Source organism: Natrix helvetica (assembly GCF_964273705.1).
Source record: "Natrix helvetica genome assembly, chromosome: 6".
Taxonomy (NCBI): domain Eukaryota; kingdom Metazoa; phylum Chordata; class Lepidosauria; order Squamata; family Natricidae; genus Natrix; species Natrix helvetica.
In genome coordinates this window covers 40,237,405-40,259,024 of record NC_138553.1, presented here as the reverse complement: position 1 = coordinate 40,259,024, position 21,620 = coordinate 40,237,405, and the positions used below count along the sequence as shown (strand labels likewise).

The window sequence follows — 21,620 nt, the reverse complement described above, 5'->3', positions numbered from 1 at the left end:
ATGAACTATTAAGTTCTTTTTTTAATGAAGCTGTTTGGATTTTATGAATTTCTTCTTACTTCGCTAAGAAGAACACATATAAAGTTCTTTATTGTCTGTTTTGCAGACCAAATTTTAAATCTTATTGAAAACATACAAAAATTTCATTCCTTGCCTGAGGGACTATCCCATTAAATGCTGTACAAAGATGTGCACAGGGGCTATATTTAAAATGGGACATCATATATTCTCTCCCCATCAAATAATTTAAACAGCACAGTTCTTAAAACCAATCTATATGTTTATGCATTTTAGGGCACCAAAAACATCCAACTTTCAATTGTTATGCCATTTCTGAGAGAAAACTACTGATTCTATTCTTTGTGTGATTGCTCAGCATTGCCATGTGTGGCAAATCTATATCCAAAGGAAGACCTAAATGTGTTTTGAATAATGAATGTATATAAATGTATATGTGTATACCATTGTAAGTAAAGTGTGCTTCTCTCTTCAACAAATTATTGTTTCATGAATCAACTAGTTTTTTTAACCCATCAAATATCCAGAGGCACTTCCAATCTAAAATCAAGTATAAACAATTAAAAGCTGATTTAAAACAATTAAGGTATTAGCAAAGAATCTAAACAGCATGAAGAGGAAGATACATTTCTGTTCAGAAAGCAGAGTGGGAGCTGAATTCAACCTGCATTATTCACTTGTAGCATCTACGTGATACATCCAGGACATGGAGTTGTATCTTCAAAGATATACACTTGAGCTTTAGCTAGCTTTCCACAAATAAACTGAATTATTAAATCCTGTGTTTGGTACACACAGTGTTTAGGATGACTTTAGTCAATGCTTACTGGAATGTAGTCTTGGAAAATAAAAATAAGTTATATGTTATATCTGTAAGTAGCAACCAGCAAAATATTGTTGGGTTTCTAGGGACAAAAATGAGGAGGAGGAGGAGGAGGAGGAGGAGGAGGAGGAGGAGGAGGAGGAGGAGGAGGAGGAGGAGGAGGAGGAGGAGGAGGAGGAGGAGGAAGAGGAAGAGGAAGAGGAAGAGGAAGAGGAAGAGGAGGAAGATCATTTTCACCGTGCCAAGTTTATCCTCCCTAATCTGATTGTTTCCAAATGTATAGGAACCTCATGGTCTCTGGCTGTGAATTCTTAAGAATTGCAGTCCCAGCATTTCTTCTGAATGCTATTTTGGTCTGGTCTCTTGCATAAGTTGAAATAAGTAAAGAAAGAATGACATAACAGTACATTGCAAAATATTTATTTTAGTTAAACAAATACTATATTTGTCATGGTTTTGTTAAATTCTTTTCCTGATTTATATGACTCATAGAAACAGCTACAGTAAGTGACTTATACAGGTGACCTATGACGGACACACAAATACAAAGGTGACATTTAACTTACTCTCATTAAATTCTTTATACTAGCTTTTTTTCCAGCCACACATCCGTCCATTGTGCTGGACCGCAACTTCTATCACCAAGCTACACTGCCTGCTATACGGCGTTGTGTGGCTGCAGGCGTGGGGGTGGGGGATAATAACAAATCCCGCATTCCCATTTGGAGGCAAAGGTTTTAAAACCGGGCGCAACTGATAAGACTGTCCTTTTGGCGCCGTCTGTCTCACAGTCCCTTGCCCCTTTCTTTCTGCTTCAGGAAGTGTGAAGCGCAGCGCAACTAATGGGGGAACCGCGTCAGTTTCGCTCCGAAGAAGAGGAGGGGACGGAGCAGGCGGGAGGATGCTTGGTTAAAAGAGAGCGGCTGCTGCTGCGCTTTCGTGACATCACCCCTCCCCGCTTGCTTATATACTTGGGGGACATCCGGAGCTCCCTTTAGGGTCCAGTTCTTTAAAAACCAGCTGAAGGCAGCAGCTCTTTTTTTTTTCTGCGCGACTCTCTCTCAATCAGATAGCTTTTGCCTTTTTGTATATGGACTTCACTGTATAGAGAGAAAAGGGAGAGAGTGGATGGCAAGAATGGTGAAGATGCAATTGGTGTGCGTGATGCTGCTGGCGTCCGCTTCCTGGAGCCTGGGCTCAGGTAAGCTCCGAGGTGCGCGCTCTCTCTCGCTCTCTCTCTTTTTGGCACGGCTTCCCTTCCGATTGGGAGAAGGATTTGGGCTAATCCGGCGGTGCTGCTACTATGGGAGGAGTTTGTGTTGTCCAATGCAGGGAGGCTAATGTCTGGTTAATTTCAGAAACTTAGCTTCCAGTATGAAATATCAACCAGTTCTTCTAGGATAAGCGCTTCCAGAGAGAATCTGGTGAATTAAAATGTGAGGGACAAATGGGAGTTTCTGAAAAGTGTTTCCATCTGTTCCTGTATCAGTCTGAGCCCTAAAAATAGGTGAATTGTATCTCAGCAACCAGGTATTCTCTTTCTGAAGAGGTTCTTTGAGGCAGATCATCCTGGGACAGGGACCACATTTACAGACTTATTGAAATGCACCTGTGAATTAGCACAGGGAAGAGGAAATCCCATGCTTCCAGTCTCCAGGTTTTTGGATTCTGTAATGGACTGTAGAAACAATCTTGAAGAGCAGGAGGAAGAGCTGCAACCAAGACAACCATCACATAAAAAGAGGCAGAAATGTAATTTGAGAAAGTATCTCAGACTTGACCCTCCTTAGTTTTCTTCAAAATAAAGTGGAGGGAGACATTCAGACTTGCAAGATTCTGTTCCTAGTATTTTATAATAAAAGTAGCAGTAGCATTTATGACTGGTTGCATGGACTGGTCTAGCTATGAGGGATTATAGTTTCCTACTCTCCCATCTTCGACTTTTTCAGGTAGAGTTTGTGGAATAGAGGCTCACAGTTCATCATAGATTCTCATGGATCAGTTTTTCCTAGCATGTTGGAACTACAAATTGTAGCATTCTGTGAGTTGGAACCCAACAAAGATGAAATGAATTACACGGCAGAAGGCTGATAAACATAACCCAGACCTTAGGATATGTGGGTGTGCAAGGTTCATTACACAGCTATATCATGACAAGATGAATTAAATGTCACAAGTGTCTAGACTGAGGTTTGTAGGGTTAATATTGTTGTAAATCAAAACTCCAAGGTATGTAATTCGCACCAGTAATAAATTAGCAGAAGAAAGAAATGGAGTGAATATTGCCCCCTATGTGCATAGTAATACAAACCTACGGTAGATCTAGAATTTTGATACAAAGGAACAAGAGTTGTGCCAAGGCAATCAATCTTTATATTTTCAGGTTTGAAAATATGCATACAATTTTGTGCAATGTTTAGGGGAAAAACGTGTATTTTTTATTTCCTACTAATAAAATACTTATGACAGTGATCTATACAGAGATAATCATGATAATCAATATAATATAACTGCAAATACTTTTTTTAAAAAAAGTAGGGATGTTTTACCAGAAAAAAAAACCCACCCCACCCGACCCCAAATTGCAGCTCTTCCATATATTTATTGCAGAATCTTGAAATCCAGCAATAATAATGTTAAAAATCAAAAAGGCTCGAACTGTTATTCTGACACTAAATGAATAACTTTAGGTTTGGTAAAAGTAGGAGATATTTCTATATAATGATATATGAGCAAATATTTATTGCAATGTAACTAAGCTCATTCATCCTTAAAATTGTTCTTTGTACACCAATAATTATCGGACTATTTATTCCCTTTTAAATAAATTATTTTTATTTATACCAAAAAAATGGTATAAATAAAAAATGGTATGCACCCATACCTCCCCCACAAGCTATATACTTTCACATACATGCATCAAGGGAATAGAATAGAATAGAACAAAACTCTTTATTGGCCAAGTATAACTGCACACACACAAAAATTGTGTCTGGTGCATAAGCTCTCAGTGTACAGTATATTCAAACAACAAAGTGATAAGTTATAGATTGTAAATCATAAGATACAACCATGATAATAAAATCAAGTGATAAATCATAAGATATCAGAAGGAGGGAGTAGTAGGAAAGATAAGGAGGTGAGAAAGTTGAGAAGATAACCAGGATATTAGAAATACAGCCTATTACATGGGTAAATATCAGAAAAGGATTGTTCTCTTTATAATCTGTTTCAAAAATCATTAAAAGTAAAATCATTAACCCTGAGGATTAATGTATTTATATAAAGGATAAATATACGACCACAATTATGATAAAAGGAGCTATGTTTTTTGTTCTTTGCAAATTGTGAAATGATTATTAGTATAAATCAATGATACATGTTACAGAATATTGTGATTCCTTCAGTTGGATCACAATGGACACAATCCAGGCATAAATTCTTTCAAAATGTATTGATCCAAAGGGTCAGATTAAATGAAAATCAATGAAATGTTTCAGGAAAATTAATGGCAGTATTAGTGCTAACAACTTTGCTGTGATCCCTGAATATTGGAGGAGCAATGATCTCACTGAGCTTCTGAGAAGTCCTGATTTTGATGACGTTTATAATAAGAATTAGTCAATGTGTGAACTGTAAAACAGTCTGATGAATATGTTTAACTTTTTCTCAGTAATATTACCATTATGTATGTAGTTTTCATTTCCCTCTGATGAAATATATTTCCATAATATCATTTCTGGATCCTGTCCAGATAACTTCCCCTAATCCCCATGTCCTATTTCCTGAGCTCTTGAGTTCTGAATTCTTTGTCATTAAAATTTGAAGGATTTGTTTTACTATAAGGACTATACAGTCATTTGGATTCAAAAGTGGGAAATATGTTTCACAGCATGCATGGAAAACGTTGCACCTGCTGGTGATCCCTTAAAGAGCTCTCTCTTTTTCTGGGCTCGTGTATGGTCCTTGCGGGGAGGGTGATAGAATTGATTTAAGGCAGTGCCTATTGGTTCAGTATGTGCATGCTCATATATTCCATATCACAGTTTCTTCTTCAAATCTGGATCAATGCAAAATCCTGAAAAGTAGACCCATAAAGCTTATTATTTCTCATTCATCTTCCACCCTTATATAGATACTTTTAAAAATGCCATTACCTACCGGTACTTCTTGATTTATTTCTTTTATTTTTCTGGTTCCCTACTATCTTGGCAACATTTTATTTTTTAATAAAATATAGCTTTTTATGCTTTTTGTGGGCCATTTGTACTATAGTGCATTTAAAGTGCATTGATATTTTTTAAAGGGACAGTGTTTATAACATTGTTTTACTTTAAGTACTGTATTGAGGATGTAAACTTGAGAAGCAAGATAAAAGCAATATATTAGTCATATTGTATACATTTATGAGCTAGTACCATTTGCTGTTTTTCAATCAGGAATATACTGTTCATTACTTTAGTTGGAGCCCATCCAAATAAAGTTACTAATGACTTCTGTCTATTGAATTATATGGAACAAAAGCAGCAGCAGCAGCAAATAACAAGAGTTCAGCTATTTGCATCAATTGGACTTATTTTCAATCTGTCTATTTTATTTTATCACTCACAATTACACTCAACTATAGAGTTTAGATGATGATGATAATGATGATGATTAGATAAAAACAGTTTCCCTTTTAACATCCTTTATTAAAACATTCTTCAAGTCCTTCTATCACTGAACACGACAATGACCAGGAAATTTAATTAAACTCACTGAAACTTTAAATCTCTTTTCATGCTACATATACGGTATCCTTATTAATAATATATCAGTGTAAACAGTGATGGGATTCAGCCAGTTTGCACCACTTTGGGAGAACCAGTTGTTAAGTTTCTGAGTAGTTTGGTGAACTGGTTGTTGAAAGAAATCATTAGGACAGAGAACCGGTTGTTAAATTATTTGAACCTCACCACTGAGTGTAAATGCATATGAATATGTCTGTAACTTACATATTCCACATAGAAGATAACTGTTAACTGGCTTCCGTTGAAAGGATGTTTGAAATTATTCAATCTATTAAAAAATAAAAAAAATAAGAGCTTCTTTTAAATATATAAATACATGCTGTCACTGCAGAAGTATGTTAATTTAGAAATTAAGTCTAATTTCATATCCCACTACTTTCATTATTGGTGATCAGATGTTTAAATGTTTCAGTTGACCAATAATAAGCTATTTTCATTACTAAACCTATTTTTCCAATGAAATGGCATAAATTAACAAGCATATATTAAAGAAAGGAGCACTTGCCAAACATTTATTTTAGTCAGTTCTCAATCCTAAATTATCTTTAAGGGATATTTCTAAATTCTATATGTGAAATACAAATGCTGGTGATTTATAATGCAATAGTAAACATATGTTTCTCTTTAACTTTCAGATTCAGAAGAGGAAATGAAAGCCCTAGAAGCTGATTTATTGACCAATATCTATACATCAAAGGTAACACTTTTTTTGTGCATCCCCCCTTTTAGGATTCAGGAATACTCATAGCAAACATCTATGTTTAAATGTATAATAATACTACACCTAAAGGTTGAGTATAAGAAATAAGAAAAAGAGCCCTTAAATAAAATACAATAAATAAGAACAAGCATTGGTAAAGAGACAATGCCAAATAATATTTTATTCTTTGTATTATGGATACATTGCTTAACTAGCTAGCACATTCCCACCAGCAGGCAATTATGGGATAATGCCAAGTTATTGGCTGAAGTTTTATTTCTAGACATAATTTTGCTTGATAAAAACTATGTTAACCTCAAGTCACATAGCAATATTAGCTTTTCTTGTAATACCAACTAAGCACACTGAAACAACCAAACTGTTACAAGGAATTAAGTGGGATACCCCAAGGTTCTATCTTAAGCCCAGTACAGATAGTCCTTGACTTACAACAGTTCATTTAGTGACCATTCAAAACTACAAAAAAAATGATGATGACCATTTTTCACATGACCATTGTAGCATCCCCGTGGTCATGTGATCAAAATTCAGACGCTTGCCAGCTGGCTTGTACTTATGACGGTTGCGGTGTCCCAGGGTTAAGTGATTACCTTTTGCAATCTTCTGACAAGCAATGGAGAAGCCAGATTCGCTTAACCACATTACTAACTTAACAACTGCAATGATTCACTTAACAACTGTGGCAAGAAAGGTCATAAAATGGGGCAAATTTACTTAATCACTGTCTTACTTAATAACATAAATGTTGGGCTCAGTTGTGGTCATAGATTAAGGACTACCTGTACACTTCAACATCTTCAGAAACAATTTAGATGAGGGGATAGAAAGGGAAATCATCAGATTTGCAAATGACACTGACTGGGGGGAATAGCCAACATTTTAGAAGACAGAGTCAAGATAAAGAAGAATCTTAACAGATTTGAACACAAGGTCCCTTCCAACAAAATGCAATTCGGTGGTGAGAAAAGACTGAACGCACAAGTATAGAATAGGTAATACCTGGCTCAATGACAGAAAGTGTAAGAAGGATCTAGGAATCCTAATAGACAACCACTTAAGTATCAGCCAACAAAGTGTTACAGCTGCCAAAGGAGCCAATGCAGTTCTAGGCTGCATCAACAGAGGGATATTATCAAGATCACATGAAGTATTAATACAACTTTATTCTGCTTGGTAAGATCACACTTGAAATACGGCATCTAGTTTTGATCACCACAATACAAAAAAAGATGTTGAGAGTCTAGAAAGAATGCTAAGAAGAGCAACAAAGATGATTGGGAGGCTGGAAGGCTAAAACATATGATGAATGGTTGCAGGAACTGGGTATGTCTAGTCTAAGGAAGTGAAGGACTAAGGGTAACATAATAGCAGTCTTCTAATATTTCAAGGGCTGCTATAAAGAAGAGGGGGTCACTTGTAATCAAGGAGAAATCTAATCTAGAATTAAGGGCAAATTTCATGACAGTGAGAACAATTATCAGTGGCTCCAGAAGTTGTGGTGCTCCATCACTGGAGATTTTAAAGAAGAAATTGGACATCCATTTGTCTCTAATGGTGCAGGGTCTTCTGCTTGAGCAGAGGGTTCAACCTCCAAAATCCCTTCCAAGTTTGTTATTCTGTTAACACAGAATAGACTTGTGTGAAATGGAATTTTGATGTTCTTATATTTGATGAAATCATCTCAGGACCTCATAGATTCAAAATATAGAATATATGCTTTGATAGGCATATATTTCCCAAATCACCTAGATACACTTTAATCTATGATTTCAAAATGTAAGCAAATTTTCAATATTTTGCTGTCAAAAATGTAATTGCACAAACATGGAATCCTGTTATGCAGGTGGTTATATTTTCCCATGAATAAAAAAGAAAGAAGAGGATGTTATTTCTTCTAAATCAGTGGTTCTCAACCTGTGGGTCGGGACCCCTTTGGGGGTCGAATGACCCTTTCACAGGGGTCGCCTAAGACCATTGGAAAACACATATTTTCGATGATCTTAGGAACCGAGACACCAGTTTTATGGTTGGGGGTCACCACAACATGAGGAACTATATTAAAGGATCATAGCATTGGAAAGGTTGAGAACCACTGTTCTAAACGTTGTTAAGCTGCAGCCAATATTATTATTATTATTTTAGGTTCATCATTGAAAATTTGGATGACCATTATTTATAAGCTTTTAGTTCATTGCATATTTCTGTAATATCATAGTCTGCATCCAGTAATGGCATTAGTTATATTAGAATTTACTATTACTCCTCTTATTCTAAATTGAATAAATGCCAACTCTTTCTGTCTAAGCTTATTACAAAATAAGATTTTTTTTTTCTGGAAAGCATAAAGCATTCACTAAATTCACTAGATTAATAAGAAATATAATCTCCGTTTCAGGCCTATAATACTGAAATCCAGATAATGGGCAAGGCAATTGATAAATCAATCAAGTTCTTCTGTTGCAAACCATCAACTAAAAATCATATTACCCCCCTCCGTCTTCATAGTTTCATATTAACACAATATTATAGACGAGGAAATTGCATACTTTCATGTAAGAAATATGAATGGAAGCACTAAGAAAAAATGTGATATGTGGTTATTTTTTATATTATACAAAATTTAAAACAAAGAAACAACAAAAATCTTAAACCTATAGAAAATGACCATACACAGGGGCCCTGTGTTTTGAAGGGCAACAAAGGGCCCCAAAAGATAGCAAGAATTCGTCTTTCAAGGTAGGAAAGTTGATCCATCTGATTTTTAAAAAAGATTTCACAATCTATGTTCTCAGGCACTTAATAAGTATTTTGGAGAGCTCTGCCATTATGTAAATAACTGCATGGTAAATTGGGTATTTAAGTAAGATGTGAGCCGTCTGTACGGAATTGATTTAAATTTCACATTATTCAAATACACATTTTGCAATTAAGAACATAAGAAATAATTAAATGAAAGCCCAGTTTCCTGGATTCTACATAAACTCATAAATCTGAACTCTGTACATTTTCAGAGCCTCCAATAGTAAGAATGATAGTCACACAGTAATGCATACATATAGAAATAGGAACTAAACAAATACTTGAACAGATTCTTCTCTTCAGTGAGAATTTATGTAAAGCAACATTGTGAAGCTGACCCACAAATGACATCTCCTTTCCCAGCTCTAAACAACAGAGCACAGTGACTACATTGCTTCATTGGAGACAAGAGAAGAACATGAACTGCAGTTGTAGAGAACCACCCAAGGTTGAGATGTAGTTCTCTGAAGTTAGTTTTTCATTTTTGTTCTCTGCCTAGGCAATATCTTCAAGTGCTATGATCTTGGAGAAAATTGATTCTCCAGTCAATTTCTGACTTCTCCCAGATCACAGCACTGAAGATTTTGCCTAGGGAGGCAATAATCTATCTGAAAATGAAAATGTAAGTGATCTGCTGTAAGAGCTAGTTTATAAAGAGAAGCTGATTGCTTTCATGATTAGATGAGGTGGAGCACTCATCCCATCAAACACCCTTTATGTACAATAAAATGCAGCTATAAGGACTCCAGCATTTTATTTCACATATTAACAAGTCAACTTTGGGGTTTACATAATAAATAGAATGTGTAAGGTTTGGGGGGGGGGGTTGCATTTTGTTCAGACTTGTTCAACTTCTCCATCTGCCAAGAATAAATATTAATAGACACATGTTTCGAAAATGAGCAATTGTTATTCAATAGTTTATATGAAACTGACAAGGAAATTTCAATTTCATGAAAGAAACAGACGTGTGTGTGTGTGTGTGTGTGTGTGTGTGTGTGTAAAATATGAAGAGGTCAAATAATCATTAGAAAACTGTAATTGTTTTTAAATAAAATCTGTAACTTTGAATGGTTACTAAATGAACTGTTGTAAGTCGAGGATTACCTCTTCCAAAATATTCAAGACATGATTTTTGAGTTTGTGTTTATCTGTATTTTCCTTTCTATTTATGTGGCCTGAGAGAAATATAAAAACAGATATGACAAAGAAAACATTCCTTTTAGGGACAGATGCCCGACCTTAAATAAAGTGAGTTACATACCTTTAGTTACCTCTAAATTGTTCCCCTAGGACCTAGGTTCTTTTTTTCTAGCTATTCTCTTCTTGCGGAAGATTGAGAGCTATGTATATCATGCAGATTGCCTGGATCCATTAAACACATCTGCTGCCTTCTATTGCTTGTTTTGAAGTTAGTTTTAACTGCTATGATTGCCCAGCATGTGGTCTTCCAGATATTGTTGAACTAAAATATACAGCAAACCCAGCAGAGTGGCCAACACAATGGTCTTCTCCATGCCAAATTTTAAAAGTAAAATCTTGTTTATTAAAAACAACAACAATTTTCCTCATGCCCAAGTTCTTAATGAGGAAGAGAGTCTTTCTCATTCAGATAAAATATTGATTGTTAGCATATCAAACCCAGTTAATGGCTTTATAAAGTAACTGTTTTACGTTGGCATATATATTTCCTTAGGGAAACGGAATTTTTTGAGTCAGCTACCAAGTACTGCAGTTTTCTGAAGCTGAACATCATAAAGTGCCAAATTCTGTTATACTTTGTCTGAAAATAACAACAATATGGCAGATACACTGTGTGTGTGAGAGAGAAAGTCTCAAAGTAAACCATGGAAAAAGAACATTTTCAATCTAGTCAAACAATTCAGTTTGGAACAGTTACATATTTTAAGAAATTAAATATGATTTCTGGCAGGATAATTAGGTTAAAAAAAAGAAGGCATTTTAATTTAAGAGAGAGAAGTTTGAGGTTGGAAAAAAATGGAAAATTTCTAAGAAAAGTGAGTACTCCGCTATAGTATTAAATGTTTCCTATTAAACATGATGGTTATCCAACCATCATGTTTAGTTATCCATTAGATAACCTTGATTATCCAAGGTTATCTAAATTCCAAGGTGTTTTGATGTGCTAAAAAGTAGAAAGTAACCAACTGTGGATGGTAGTGTATGGAGGATTATAACCAACTATATACATATATAGTTGGTTATAATCAACCAACTAAACCAACAAAACTTATGTTTCTGTCTTTATCTTGGACATTTTGTATACATAATAATCAAAGAAAATGGAAATGGGGAGAGGAATCAAAGTTCCTACATATCTGCATAAATTGTTTCAGCAATTTGCCACAAGACCCTTTGAACCATAATATCTCTCAGCCTTTGGGTGATCTGAGCCTGTGTGCTTAACTTTTAATCATATCTGTACCTTTGGTATTTTGGCTGACTCTCATTAAAATGTAACTGGATCATTTTATCTCTGTACTTCCTTGGGCATTATTTGTGAATCCATTGTTTGAAAAAAAGAGACAAGTTTAGGAAAAAATTGAGTGTAAAAATTATTTGGACATTTAATGTGGAAGCATTTTATCTGAAGAGCTTCTAAGCAAAGAGGAAGGTGATCTTAATTCAATCAGTTGTCAACTTATGCAGTTACAAACAGCTAATATTCCACTTGGAATAAAAGAGTCCTGATTTTAAGGTTTTCATTAGTGTCATCTCTCACCTTTGAAATCTGGTCAGTCTCACATTAATTCCTAATTTAATATCATTGATAATCAAGGATTGTTCCTTCAGCTCATATTTAAAATTATAATTTGATGTCAATCTTGAGGAATCTAATTCAAAGTTTTGAAGGTTACCTACCTATGTACTTTGAATTAGTCTTTTTCATAAATATTAGATCCTATCAGCTGATCAGCTGATGAAGCAATGATAAATATATGGAACATAAAAAGAATTTGGTTTTGGAAATTTCCCATTGTCTCCTTCGCTGTAGCTCTCTGACATCTGCTAAAACTCTTCTGTAAAAGGAAGGGAAGATTGAAAAAGATGAAGCAAGATGAGTAGGGTTGGGGTGGCCAAGAGAAACCATGCAAAATCAGGCTTGCATTTAAGATCCCCGAAAGAAAAATTCTGACCTCTCCAGCAGTTCTAATGAGAGATGCATTGGTAGTCAACATGTTTCAGCCAACAAGCAATAACCACTGAGTTTCAAGAGGAGCTTAAAGGGCATTTAGTGCAGAAACAGAAGTCCAAAGAAACATGAGAAATGGAGGAAAATAGCAGTGGGTACAAACAAATGACAAATAACAAATGATTGCAGCTTGACTTTGTTCTGTTTTAAAATATTTTTGCTAAATTGATCTATGCTGAGTGCCAGACTTTGCCAGACTTTTTGTATATAATATCCCTTTCTCCTATTCCTCCCCCTCACAAACAACCCTGTGACTGGTCCAGAGATAAGTGAGCATCTGATTTGCAAGAACTTGGGTCTCTGTGCTCTATTACAGCACCTGAAGAGCCATGGTGCAGTATTATAAACTAATTCTGCCCACTGCCAGGAATTTGATCCTGACTGGCTGGAGGTTGACTCAGCCTTCCATCCTTTCAAGGTCAGTAATGAGGACCCAGATTGTTGAGGGCAATATGCTGACATTAGTAAACTGCTCAGAGTTCTCTAAAGTCCTGTAGAGTGGTATCAGTGGTGGGTTGCAGGCGGTAGACCCCGGTACGCACGTACTGGAGCCAGCCTGGAGTACCGGATACCGTTCCGGTACGGTGCTCCGGAGGGCTCACCTGCCCGCGCAAGCTCCTTACCGGAGTTTAAAGGCTTTTGCACTTCCGCGCAGGTGCATGGCATGTACAGCACCTGTGTGATGCTCTGCAGAGCAGCTGGAGCATTGCAGAGCATCACAGAGGCGCTTGAATGCATGTGTGTGCTGCGCGCGTGGGCACACGTGCTGCACGCGTCCATGAGGAAGCTACTGGCCCTGTTCCAACCGTACCAGTTGGAACGGGATTTGCAACCCACCACTGAGTGGTATATACTGTAAGTCTAACTACTCTTGCTATTGCTTAAGCACCACAGCTGCAGTTGAAGCGAGGGGATTTTGAGTTCCCAACATTTTTTTGCATCATGGCTTTTTGATGCAAATGACTCCAGACAGAGGACATTGCTGTGAAATTTTCCTTTCAATTATCGATTGTGTCATTGGATTCAGGGGTAAAGAGGTGGTGATGGTGGTGATGGGAACTGAATCGCTTATGAGAGAATAGTTGGAGGTGAGAGCTTGTGGAAGATATTAAAAAGTTCATTTCCCTAGCCATTTCCTGCAGCTCTTGAAATAAATAATGATACATTGAAAAGACCTCACACTTCCGAGGTTTGATTGTGGCAATGGAATCACTGTATACTATTAAATGCAGTCTACACTTACCCATTTATTATTTGCAAACATTATAAATTACTTCAGTCATTATTATAATGCCTGGATTATAATTGTTTGTTCTTCCTAGGGGGGGGGGGGAACAGCACCTAAAAGACAAGGAACAAAATAATTTATAAAGCTATTGAAAAACTTACTGCTATAGAGAGCTAAAATGCATTTCGCTCATCTTTTCCGTATTGGAAAGGTATCTCTTCATAACTAGGTATGTCTAGCTTAAGAGAAAGAAGGACTAGGGGAGACATGATAGCATTGTTCCAATATCTCAGGGGTTGCCACAAAGAAGAGGGAGTCAAGCTATTCTCCAAGGCACCTGAGGGTAGAACAAGAAACAATGGGTGGAAACTAATCAAGGAGAGAAGCAACTTAGAACTGAAGAGAAATTTCCTGACAGTTAGAACAATTAATCAGTGGAACAGCTTGCCTCCAGAGGTTGTGAATGCTCCAACACTGGAAGTCTTTAAGAAGATGTTGGATAGCCATTTGTCTGAAACGGTATAGGGTTTCCTGCCTAGGCAGGGGGTTGGACTAGAAGACCTCCAAGGTCCCTTCCAACTCTACTATTGTATTGTATTGTATAATGTAGTAATAAATAGGACACTAGGCAGAACTGTCATATCTCATTCAGAATATAAGGGAGAAGCAAGAAAGAATATAGAACAATGGCTTCTAGATGTGTCTAGAAGATGGAAGCTTCAAGAAGAAAACTCAGCAATGGGTCATCTTACAGATTATAATTAAAACATGACAATAATATTTCAAAATTAGACAAATGTGTTCTTCTATGTTTTTGAATGGAAAATTAGAATATGGGGGTGAAGGTTGGTTCTCCAAGCTTGTGAGTTGGTTTCCAAACGTTTCATAACCAGGCTAGGTAACATTTTCAGTATAATTTAGTAAACCATTCAAAAAACCAACCCACAAGCTTGAAGAACGAACCCTCACCTTTATCCTCCACCTGAGCTATGGATATTCGCCACTATTGCACATTAGGATATTTCAGCCATTTCAAATTTATTTTATTTTAAATGTTTTTGCTTTTTTAAAAAAGTATTTTTACATATAGTTTTTAATTGGGAGGGCCCTTATTATATTCCACACAATCTCACAACAGTTCCTCCCTCTGAAAAGGTTTCTACTTAGCGTCCAAAAGTCGAGCTTAATTTTAAGGCCTCATTATTGATGTCTTGTAATATATGTCTGTAACTTTAGCATTTTAATGTATATTAAAATGACTGACAATTCAAAATATTGTTAGTTCAATATTGGTCTTTCCCTAGTCTATAATTAATAATCTTGTCAATTTGACTTGCAGCCTGATTCATAAGAAGCTTTCCACAAAGAAAATGCATGTAGATGCCAATCTGGAACAAATTAGGTGTATCCAGATAAAGTTTTACTAGTCAGTTCCATCTGAGGACTCTCTGATTTACATTCCAATGAAATAATACTGCATTTTAATGTGGGACCTTCTCTCGGTTTTACATTGGGTGCTTGTAAAATTATGAGATTTACAAAATGACCATGCTGGGGAGAGTCACATGTTCATACTATGCCCTTTATTCATGACCTGAATGCTGCAAAAGACAAAATAAAACATAATGGATTATTGTGATTAAACGAATACATTTATTATATATCATATACCGTAGGTTCAAAGAGAGAGACCAAGAAAGAGGGAGATATGGCATTAAAAAAGAGTGAAATACTCTTAGAAACTTTTTTTTGCAGACAAATGACTAATATAACTGCTTAGTGCCAATATTTCTCCAGAAAAAAATCTGACTCATCACCTTTTCACAATAAAGTGTTGGAACATAGTTGATCATGCCAATAGACAAGAATACACCTGCTGAATAATTAAAATGTTCAAATTAATCATAATCAGTGCATATTTCCCACATTGTATCAAGAGCAGTCCTATTTTATTATGGAAAAAAAAGTATCTAGGGTGTTTTTTATCATCAGAAATATTTAATTATTTAATGTCCTGTTTTGAAATTAAAGAAGAGACATATTCAAATTCTCTGCCATGTTGTGCCAATTTTCTATCATCAAGGAAGACATTTCAAAACATTGTTATGCAAATTTGTCCCTGCCTAACAGGCTAATTGACACCATGATTAAATTATGTACTGCAATAACAGACAAATCCAAGAAACAATTCAAAATAGAAACAAAGTTCTAACCTAAAATTAAGTTTTGGATTCACTGAAGTGTATTCACTCTGTAAAGCATATATATTGGCAGGTAGATAATCTGATTTATATAGATGCCTTCAATTTCTAAATTTAACTCAGGTATTCAGAGCTGGTTTAGAGCTGAGCAGCTATGAGGATCAGCTTTTTACGTGACTGCTTATTACTGAGTTGGAAAGATAAGACAATATGATTGTTAATGGCACACCATAATATGGACACCAGTTATTTAAAGCTAGGATCATTTTGAATAAAAATAAAAAAATAAACCATACTTAAGTAGAAATATGGCTGAGTTTATTTTTTCTATCATGTGCAGAAGTCTCCCCCTGCACTGGGGAGGGTGTGGATGAAAATATATTAGCTAGGGAGGGAGAAACCTGCTAGTTTTCTTTCATAATTAATTCATCTTTCTGAATTACAGCATTATTCATTATTAACAATCTGAAACTTAATTAATTGTGCATAGGACTTGGTTCTAACTGCATCATCAGAAAGCCAGAATTTATAGTTATTGAAGCTTAAATATGACTGTTAGAATCAAGGAATATAGTTTTTATATACCACAGAAAACTCGAACAATAGTTTCAGTTACGTTCCTACTCAGATTCTGGAGTTTGCGGAAATGTACCGTATTTTTCGGAGTATAAGACACACCATTTTCTCCAAAAAAAGAGGGTGAAAATCTGGGTGCATCTTATACATTGAATACAACTTTTTGGCATCCTGAAACCCCACCCCCTTCATAAAAATGGACATGCAGAGAGTTTGGGAGGCTTGCAAAGTGTTCCTAGAGGCTGGGGAGGGCAAAACAAGTGAAAAATGGGCCGTTTAGTTGCTCATTTTTGCCTCCCCCAACACCCAGGAGCACTCTACAAGCCTACTAAAGGCTCTGTGTGTCCTTTCTGGGGGCAAAAAAAAAAACAGGCCATATTTTGCTAGTTTTTGCCCCCCTATGAGCACTTTGCAGGCCTCTCAAACTCTCTGCATGCCCCATTTTTCACAAAAAATGAGGCATGCAGAGGGTTTGGGAGGTTTGCAGAGTGTAAAAACTTTTTTTTTTAATTTACCTCTTTAAAATCTTGGTGTGTCTTATGCTCCGGTGCATCTTATACCCTGAAAAATATGGTACTTCATTTAGTTCTGTCAAATATTTTGTACATTTTTCTATCAATTTTCATTCAGTTTGAATGGATGAAAATTCTTTTAAAGAAGAAGATAATTTCAGTGCATAGAGTACTTAAATTAGTTTATTGACTAGTGTGTCTGTAGGCTGATCATCCTGGTGGTCTGCTTCTTATTCTCTCAAGTTTCATTCAAATCCCAGAGAAAAATATCATAAAAGAACACCTTCCATAGCAGTTTTCAGTGTGGGAACTGTTAATTCCAGGATGACACCAGAAAAATGGAAAAATGTGTGTGTGTGTGTGTGTGTGTGTGTGAGAGAGAGAGAGAGAGAGAGAGAGAGAGAGAGAGAGAGAGAGAGAGAGAGAGAGAGAGAGAGGATGATGATGGATGGATGGATGGATGGATGGATGGACGGACAGACAGATGATAGATAGATAGATAGATAGATAGATAGATAGATAGATAGATAGATAGATAGATGATAGATGACAGATGATAGATAGATAGATAGATAGATAGATAGATAGATAGATAGATAGATAGATACCTATTGTAGTATAGTGTTTAAGGTGCTGTACTAGAGGTGTGGTGTAGAAACATGTCCATAACCTTCTATTCAGAGGCCTTCATTCTGCTGTAGAGTGATGTGGCTAAAAATATACACATGGGCATAAACGTAATATTAGCAGTAGTACCGGTAGTATTACACGCCTTTCAAAAAAGCTCAAAAAGGCCATCAGGAAAACATACAAATGACTGTCTGAAGTAAAGTGGGGGAGAAATGTTTTCATGAGGTAAGGAAGAGCAGGGGAAACTGAATTCAGCACATTCGGAGGACCTACTGTTGAAGAATGTTACTACATATGAACAATAATTTCTGATTTGCAGCCTGAATGACAGCAATAAGTACATTCTTCCCCTTTAGAGTCACTGAAGCAAGGACAACAATTCCTGTAGTTCAAACGTACTGATTATATATATATATAATCAGTACGTTTGACACACATACATACATACACATACATACATACAGAAAAAGAGAGAGATATATTTTGAACTGTTAACTGCCATACCAGTAAGGAGGGAATCTCTAATAATCTGAGCAGGCAAAGACAGGCTGCTTTACAAAAATATATATGTAATGTAGCCTTATATCCTTCTGCTGATTAGAAGGATAAATAATTTACACACTGGGTCTTGCCTTTTTCAGATAAACAAAGCAAAATCACCCCAGTGGAAACTAATACTTTGGAATATTTGTGACTTCATAAGCAACCTGAACAATCCAGAAGAAGAAACAGGTGACCCTGAAGAAGATTTTATGATGAGAAGACAATTTGCTTCTACTTCTGAGAGCTTCACTTTGGAAGCAATGTTGACACTGTATCAACTTCAAAAAGTCTGTCATACCAGAAACTTTCAGCAGTGGGAGGTAATAATAACAATTAACATCTTATTATTTTGCATTATCTTGTTTGTATTACAGTAATTTTTGATTCATACTGAACCTCTAGTTAATTATTTTCTTTTGGATAATGACTTGGAACCATACTTAGCAAGTTACTAGTGAAATCTATCATTTTAGCAAGCACAGGCAGTTTGATATTTTTATTCTTAGAGCATATTCATAGTTTTACTGCTAAATTGTTAAGACAAATTAACAGGACTTCAGTTTAACATAAAGTTTCAAGACCTATTTAGACCACTAGAGTACAATTATCCATTTGTGAAGCAAGGCATCAGAAAATCTGCTATGGAGAATGTGCCAAAGTATTTTATTTGTATGGAAATATGTATTTCCATATTTCTAGCACCAATATGCTACCCATTGCAATTGAAAACATATTGCAAAGAATATATTCAGTATTAATAATGAAAAAGTAAAAGTACAGAGGCACAAATGAATGAAAAAGCAACTTTTTAAGAAAATAGGGTTTTTTACATCTTCCCTCTTTCCTTCCCTCCCTCCCTCCTTCTCCTTTAGAATACAGTGAATGTCTAAAAATAGCTTAATTCTCCAGGTCATCATACTGAAAGATAATTCTTCCTATTTATAAGCTTTGCTCATCGTGTTCTTTTTTTTTTTTTTTTTCAAATTATATTGCTATATTTATCCTTATTTCTGCTAAGTAGCGGAATTCAGGACAACCTGGATAATATTCCTCACAGAAAAATAGTTTCAGGTGAAATAATGATTCCATATTTTCTCCTTATTGCCAGCAGTTGCTCCAACAAGATATTTATGATCCAGAGAATGCAAGTCAAGATAAAGATCTGATGAAGAGAAAAACTCCATACATTCTGAAACGACAATTACATGCTAACAAAGCCCGACGGCCATACATCTTGAAGAGGAGTTCATATTACTGACTCAGTCTTTGAAATAATGTACATGTAGTTTATAACTAACTATGCTATATGTCTCCCTTATTTCAACCTCAAATCTTATGTGTGGAAATATATTATGAAACACAATCAAGATGATAACATAATTGTGTATTTTTTGCTATTGTTGTTAGTGGGTTGTGATGTTTTTTCCTACTTAAAATTAACTGGACAAATATATTTACAAATAAATCTAGTTTCTAAGCATTACATATTGTATGCCATTGATGATATTAAAGAATTGGCAATGCTATTTACTCTATACTGCGTACCTGTCTCTACAAACCATAGTTTTATGAACGCATAGTTCTATGAAAATTGTCCATTTTATCATGTGCTATGTGCTATACTATACAGTCTTCATAAGCAAACAGGTGATTTTAAAATATCATTAATGAGCATTCACATTCAATAATATAGAATCAATAAAATAATAACATCCCACCCAAATTCATTTGCTTGCATTTCAGCATAAATTGATGGAACAGACAATGAATATTGTTCAGAGAAAGTTAAGCACATTTAAATAGTTGACAAATCAGATATTTATTGATCAACACAATTCATGAGTAACAAAGATCCATTCTGTTCAATGGCACTGACTTCCATATATATAAGTTGACAAGGATAATTCTTAAAATATATTAAATTAAATGCTAAGACCTTATCCTGTATGCATTTATGTCCTCTGGACATTTGTTAAATGTCCAGTTTAAGATGTTCAAACTGGGATATAAAATTTGGAGCCTATTAGTGGCATATTGGTTAAACGTCAGATTTTCCCCTCCTACAGCTGGTAGGAAAAACCACCTAACAAGAACCAAATATATTATTGTAGCAGTTAAAGCAAGGTAATACGACCAAACATAACCTGACAATTCTTTTTGTTTCATTTTTTAAACTCTTTAATGTTTATCTGCTTGTATTTATTGCTTGTGGATAAAGAATTTGGCATTTGACGTATTGTAGATAAAGAATGTGACATTTGAATTGGAAATATGATTCCCTGTTACCAAAATATAAGCAGATTTGAAAAGAGAAGGAGAAAATGCCCTAAATGTTTGTTGTATAGAAAAAGATAGATATTATATAGATATAGATACACATACATATGCTAACAATTGAGGAATCTTCTTGCTACTTCTTTGGAGTTTCTATTATAAAATTGCATCAAGATGAGCCTCAGCTAACAATGTTGTTGTGTCAGTTCAGTAGCAAAGTCTGAGGCCAAATTTCTTTGACTATTACCCGAGTCGTGTCTTTTAAATGTGACATTTCCCTCTCTGTTTTTCATCTGTTTTTATAACTAACCCTATGATTAGTTATAAAAACCTATAAAAGTGACATGCCTTATTCAATGCATGGATTTTCCTTTCTGGCCTATATTACCCACGCAGGATTTGTTCCAGAGATTTTGAGTTCTGAACCAGCTTAAATGAATCCCTAATTTACTATGCAGTTTGTACAAGGCAAAATACAGTTGCATAATTAGGAACAAGCTATTACACTAGGAATGGGCTACTGATGTCTTCCAAGCCATCCATTTGAGTCCTTCTGCAGCTTCATTAGGGCTTCCCATATCCACTCCAGCATCTTGATATTAAGCCACTAAAGTTTGGTAGCAGATAAAAGTTACATTTTCTCCCCAGCATAACAAAAGAGGCAAAAGACCTTCAGAAAACAAAATGCTTTGCTTTGTAGTTTTATTCCCACCTCCCCCAAATAAGGCAGCAAAATCCTGCATTAAAATTTTTAGACATTTTTGCTACTGAGGGGAAGATGGTTAAAGATGAGTATAGAAGAGATTTGCTTCCCAAGGGCCTTCTGCTTCCATTCTCTCTCTATGCTCTCCATATGTGAATAAATAAATAAATAGAATTACAGCTCTACTTTAGGATTCCAAAAAGTTGGGAGGCAGAGCTATGGCCTCCCTCTCTTCACGCATTGTTCTTTGCCTTCTTATACATACTGTGATCTCTACTAATCATTTCCAGATGCTAAAGGCCAGGGGTCAAATTCAGCAGGTTCTGACAGGTTCTGGAGAACCGGTATTGGGAATTTTGAGTAGTTTGGAGAACCGGCAAATACTATCTCTGGCTGGCCCCAGAGTGGAGTGGGAATGGAAATTTTGCAATATCCTTCCCCTGTCACACCCACCAAGCCACGCCCACCAAACTGGTAGTAATTTTTTTTGAATTTCACCATTGCTAAAGGCCGCTTTTTACAATTCCTATTATCTTCATACCTCAACTTCACTGAACTTTAATAACATTTGTCTAAGTTATTTAATAT

At 35.6% G+C, this 21,620-nt stretch overlaps 1 protein-coding gene across 4 annotated transcripts; it reads left to right on the top strand.

Annotated features, from left to right (window-relative positions):
• Nucleotides 1-1,669: 1,669 nt before the first annotated feature.
• NTS (neurotensin) lies at nt 1,670-20,291 on the top strand. Of its 4 annotated transcripts, none has more exons than XM_081958781.1 (4): nt 1,670-2,054; nt 6,267-6,328; nt 18,154-18,375; nt 19,167-20,291. In XM_081958781.1, exons 1-4 carry the CDS (start codon nt 1,970-1,972, stop codon nt 19,311-19,313), a joined length of 516 nt encoding a protein of 171 aa, XP_081814907.1. In that variant the 5' UTR covers nt 1,670-1,969; the 3' UTR covers nt 19,314-20,291. The 4 variants fall into 4 exon arrangements, with proteins under 4 accessions (XP_081814907.1, XP_081814906.1, XP_081814909.1 ...); XM_081958780.1 differs by having other exon boundaries at nt 1,671-2,054; nt 19,164-20,291; XM_081958783.1 differs by having other exon boundaries at nt 1,679-2,042.
• Nucleotides 20,292-21,620: the final 1,329 nt, after the last annotated feature.

What these genes read in the sequence shown, in the direction of transcription:
- NTS (XM_081958780.1), top strand. Translation starts at nt 1,970, where the DNA reads ATGGCAAGAATGGTGAAGATGCAATTGGTGTGCGTGATGCTGCTGGCG. An exon ending in GGGCTCAGGTAAGCTCCGAG is followed by an intron (nt 2,055 to 6,266) that starts GTGCGCGCTCTC and finishes TTTAACTTTCAG; the next exon opens with ATTCAGAAGAGGAAATGAAA. An exon ending in GAAACTTTCAGCAGTGGGAG is followed by an intron (nt 18,376 to 19,163) that starts GTAATAATAACA and finishes CCTTATTGCCAG; the next exon opens with CAGTTGCTCCAACAAGATAT.